Consider the following 5,358-nt stretch of genomic DNA (forward strand, 5'->3'; position numbering starts at 1 on the left):
CTAATACAATAATTGATTAAGGTTAATATTCTGTTTAGAACATTGTTTTTACAGTGGGTTATAAAATAAAAGATGTGCTAATTCAAACTCATTCAACTTTCAGATATGTGTCCCAATGTCAGTGGAGTTTGAAGAACTGGCTCAAATTAGAGAAAATCCAGCTGAAGATTATACAAGTAAGTAAAATAAATAGAATGTCTTTTTCCAGAGTAGGGCACCACTCTGAAATTATTAACAATTTATTAAATATGCTTGCAGCCCCTGTTGAGTTTACAGATGAAGAAGGCTATGGGAAATATTTGGACCTTCATGAATGTTATGAAAAATATATCAATTTAAAAGGGATAGAGGTAAGAAATTACTACTACCGACACTACAGACCATTAATTTCACTGTTACTGATATTATGTTAAATGCAATAAGAAATATTAAGTTAATTTTATCATGGAAGAGAAATAGCCATCTACAAAGCAAAAATTTAATGTATTACAATAAATTAGACTTGTTTGTGTGTATATCTTATACTCTAAAAATGTTATCTAACAGCAATTCATTTATTTCTAGAAAGTGGACTATATAACCTATTTGAGCATTTTCGACCACCTATTCGACATTCCGCGTGAGCGAAAAAACAGTGAATACCGCAATTACATTCGTGCTCTGCTCACCTACTTGAAAGACTTCGTGAGTCGCATAAAGCCTTTGCAGGATCAGGCACAAGAAATGGCACTTGCACATCAAGAGTTTTTGAAGCAATGGGAAGCTGGGACATTCCCTGGGTGGCCGGTAAGTAACTTCTTGATTCTGTGAACAATTTTCCACTTAATTGTATATTATATGTGTAAATCCGGGATAGATTTCGCGCACCGGACCCCCCAGCACCTGAGAGGAGCTACTTCCTCCCCCTCCGCACGCCGAAGCGGGCCACCAGCCATGAATACATTATGCTGGTTGGCCTATACATCAATATGTATATTAAAAATAAGAAACATTTTGTTTGAGTTTGTTTATAAACAGTGGTTTAAAATAATTTATATTGTTTTTGTTCCACTTTACAGAAAGAAACTGGTGGTGCCCTAACCAATGTGGGAGCCCATTTGGATTTGTCTGCTTTTTCTTCTTGGGAGGAACTCGCTTCTCTTGGTCTTGACAGATTGAAATCTGCTTTGATGGCATTGGGTCTCAAGTGTGGCGGAACCTTGGAAGAAAGAGCTCAGAGGCAAGATTCATTGAATTTCTTTATTCCTACTACTTTTACACACACATAATGAGGGTCATACAACCTTACATTATACCAAAATGAAATAAGAAATTTCAAAGGAAGAATATGAGGGTTTTTGCCGCTTTTAGCTATGATTATTATTAACAAATTATACATTGCCTAGTGTACTTTCAGATTATTCAGCACGAAAGGTCAAACAGCGCTGGACAAGTCCCTCGTTGCGAAGAAAAGCAACAAGGCTAAGGCATCCACTCAACAGCGACACAAGGACATTGCAGCTATTGAAGCTCAAGTATATAGGTAAATTATAATTAAGTAGTTTATACGTTTTTTTACGTTTGTTTTGTCCACAAACATAACTGTACATGCATACAAAGTTAGAAGCGTACAATAAAATTTTTGTTCTACTTTATGTTTGTAGGAGTTTGGAACCCAAACTAAGCGTAAGCTTGTAATATAGGATGCCAGTTTATAACTATTCATCTGTACACCCGTAGAAGTACTGTGTCATTATATGAATGAATAGTGACGGACGCGCGCTCTGCTTGGCATTTGACTCGAGACTGACATATTTTGACATATTGACATACTTTTCGTGACTGAAATTTGAAAAATTGTGATATTACACTGTATAAAGAAAAAAAAGGGCCAGGTTGAACTCCTCCGACCAAAACTCTCATAGTAATTTGATTGGTGTAAAATCGGCGTAGACAAAATTAGTAACTTAAGAATAACTTTGGAACTACCTATTTATGCCATTGTTTTTGTAATGGTTTTAATTTTAATGTAGTATATAGTCAACCGGGACCTGTATAGGGCCCGAACCGTCGGTTTTGTTTGAAAAAACAAATATACGCGATTTAAATACGGAAAAATAGTTTCATTTCCTAGTATATTGTCATTATTTTTATGCAAATTTAAAAGTAATTTTTCCACAAATATGCGCATTTCTCACTCGGGAGTTCTACTCTAACGTTTTAAATCATTAGATTTATATGTTTTTATGTATAGGCTTTTTTTTACTAACACACTAGATTACTCAAAATTAATGTCTTCCCTAAGATTTGCGGGCATAGTAAGCAGCACACGCGCAGCAACGATCGAGAACGTGACGCGTCGTGCAGCACGCGCGGCGGGCGAACGGCGCGACGATAGCGGCGACGAGAGCGACGCTTCCGCAGCGCCCGACATCGACTCCGACGACGACGAGGTGCCTTACAATCCCAAGAATCTGCCCCTCGGGTGGGATGGCAAGGTAACCAATACTATTACCATTTTGTCATAATATACTAGTACAGTTAGTAGAAAGTTGAATGCCGTACGAAGTCTACTTTATTAGCTAGATTTTTCATTGTTATTTTTACAGTTTTAATCTCATAAGATTATAATATTATTTTCAATATAAATATCCTGCTAGCAATCAAACAATCAAACCACCTAAAAATTCTTGAAATTCTTCCGCAGCCAATTCCATACTGGCTGTACAAGCTGCACGGTCTTAATATTAGCTACACTTGCGAGATCTGTGGCAATTACACATACAAAGGTCCGAAAGCGTTCCAGAGGCACTTCGCGGAATGGCGACACGCTCACGGCATGCGCTGTCTCGGCATTCCTAACACTGCTCACTTTGCTAATGTCACGCAGATCGAAGATGCGCTTGCCTGTAAGTATAGGTCATATAAAGTATTATAGTTTTTAACAGACCTCAACATGCATTGAATGTAGCCTTTTTTTATAATATCGAGTGACGGGACGAACAAGTCGTGGCGCCTGATGGTAAGCTACACGTCTGTCCATAACAGTTGCAGTACCACTCAGAGCTTTAAAGATTTGAGGGGCACTGCCACTCGGCCCGTCACCCTGAAATGTAAATCTCATTTGCCTGTAATTTCACCAGCATTACTGCTTGGTGGCAGTAATTAGTAAGGTGGCAGGTACTTTCCTGGATGAACTCTTTCACAAGCTGTACTGTTACGTAAATGTTGCATATGAATGTATTTGGTGTGCCATTATTCCTTCTATTGATTAACTTCTGTAGTTTCGTTTGCAAAGTTCAGGTTACGTTGGGGCCCGTTGATAATTCTGTCGTCATGTATTTTGTAAATCTGTCATATATGTTGTTATCTGTAATATTGTTTTACAGTATGGGAAAAAATCAAACACCAGAAGGAGACTGAAAGGTTCGTAGCTGAAAATGACGAAGAATATGAAGACTCTCAAGGGAATGTTGTTAACCGTAAAACATACGAAGACTTGAAGCGACAAGGTCTGCTTTAATAAGTAAATTTGTTATATTGAAATGTGAAAATTATTAATACTTTATTAGTAATAAATATACTAAGTTAAGTGTGAGTTCAGTTTTTTTTACATAGTCCTATTTCTGTTTGATAGAACTAAGCACTTGACGATAATTATATATAATTTACACAGATAATTTTAATCATCTCAGGGGTAAAAAGCGCTGTAATATGTAAAGCATGAGTACCCCTGAGTTACGCGTTATTTTGAGTCTCCACGAATATGATATTTATATTATAGATGTTATTTGATTATTCAACGCTCTGTACTTTTAGGTAATTAAAAGAATGTAAACAAACTACAAATTTTTTTTTATAGAACAACGTTATGTGTCTGTCAAAACGTATTTAGAATAAATAAAATTAATGAGTTAAATAAAAATAATTTGATTTCTGTATTCTACTAGTCTCGGTCGGGTGCTTGCGTTATATTTCGCTCTTGTTCCTCTTTCTGTTGTCACGTTTGTAGAACTTGTTATATAATCCGCTTGATGCCCGTGGACCATCTGACTGATTCTATTATATTCTATTTTTTCACGCAGTTCACCTCTTATAAAATTGAAATACTCAAAACTTATAATTAATGAAAACAAATTGTGATTGTTTTAATATAAATCACCCGTACTGTAAGAAAGAAGAAAAATAAAAAGTACATATCGCCGTTGTACTGCGAAAAACAGTTATCTCACAAAAACTTGGTTTTGAAATAAACGCAATTGAAATATCAACAACGAATATTTCTTACACCTTACCTTGATCACCCACGTTGATTTGTATCAAATGATTCCTTATTTTATGTTTTATCAAATCTATGTAAATGCTTACATTATACATAACCGAGTTCTGCAAAAATCTAACTTTAAGTCAAAAGTTGGTTTTCGCTGAAAATGTTGAAATTGTAATAATTGCTATTTACCAGGAAACTATGGTTTAATTGCCGCCAAAATTATAGTAACTTGTATGCGTTATTATTCTAAGCTTGTATTATTGCTTTTTGTATCTATCAACTTTAGCTAAATTTCTATAATAACATCATAGGTAAAAATAAAATAAAAATCCAATTATATATTTCAAAACATGAATTACGGTTAATTGCTTATGTACCTACATAAGCAATTAAAATCGTATTTTATTTCAAATATGTTTAATTTATAGAAAATTACAAAAATTGTTAAATTAAAAAAAAAAGGAGTAGAGAAGTGTCGTCTGTCTAGACAGATGAACTCACAGATTGTTGAAGAGACAAACAATGGCTTTAAAATTATAAGTCCCTTATTTTTGGGTCAGAGATTAAATAGAAAAGTTACTCAAAATTAGTCTTTCTCGGAAGTTGAAGCATCTTCATCTGATTCTGATACTGTGCAGTCAGGCCCCTGTCCCTGCATGCATCATCCGAATTCAAGCCAATTCGGTTTCAATACCTCTGGAGGCATAAACCTCTGGAATGACTAACTTTTCACAGAGTTGCAGCAAATCCTTTTATTTTTGCAACAGTTATTTTTAAGCGAGTTTTGTACGGTTGTAGAAGGTCACATGGAAAATAATTTTTTAATACAGTTGCTCAAAACGTGGTATTTTTCGCACTACAAATCGTGCGGAAAGTTGGATTTCTCACACTAGTGCTTTTTATTTTTCGAGTTTTTCTTAATTTACTGTTGTTTTAAGTCTTAAACATAGAACTATAGAGAATATTTATTTCATATTTATGTGCTTTGTGACGTAAGTCATTCGTCATTACTATACTATATCTATGGAGAGACCGCATTTTTACACCTATGAAGTAAATGCTCCTTAGTAGCGATTATGTAGAAAATAGTCAATGTATAAAATAGTAAT

At 34.9% G+C, this 5,358-nt stretch overlaps 1 protein-coding gene across 1 annotated transcript; it reads left to right on the forward strand.

Moving 5' to 3' along the window:
* Window positions 1–103: 103 nt before the first annotated feature.
* LOC113238660 (splicing factor 3A subunit 3) lies at window positions 104–3,614 on the forward strand (the record flags this gene model as incomplete). The annotated part of the gene is made up of 8 exons (XM_026475495.1): window positions 104–176; window positions 259–350; window positions 565–786; window positions 1,059–1,219; window positions 1,397–1,522; window positions 2,285–2,477; window positions 2,687–2,888; window positions 3,369–3,614. Coding segments are annotated over 8 exons (1,203 nt in total), but the record flags the coding sequence as incomplete, so codon positions are not given.
* Window positions 3,615–5,358: the final 1,744 nt, after the last annotated feature.

The sequence above is a fragment of the Hyposmocoma kahamanoa genome, unplaced genomic scaffold (genome assembly GCF_003589595.1).
Source record: "Hyposmocoma kahamanoa isolate Upper Pololo Valley unplaced genomic scaffold, ASM358959v1 97285, whole genome shotgun sequence".
Lineage (NCBI taxonomy): Eukaryota > Metazoa > Arthropoda > Insecta > Lepidoptera > Cosmopterigidae > Hyposmocoma > Hyposmocoma kahamanoa.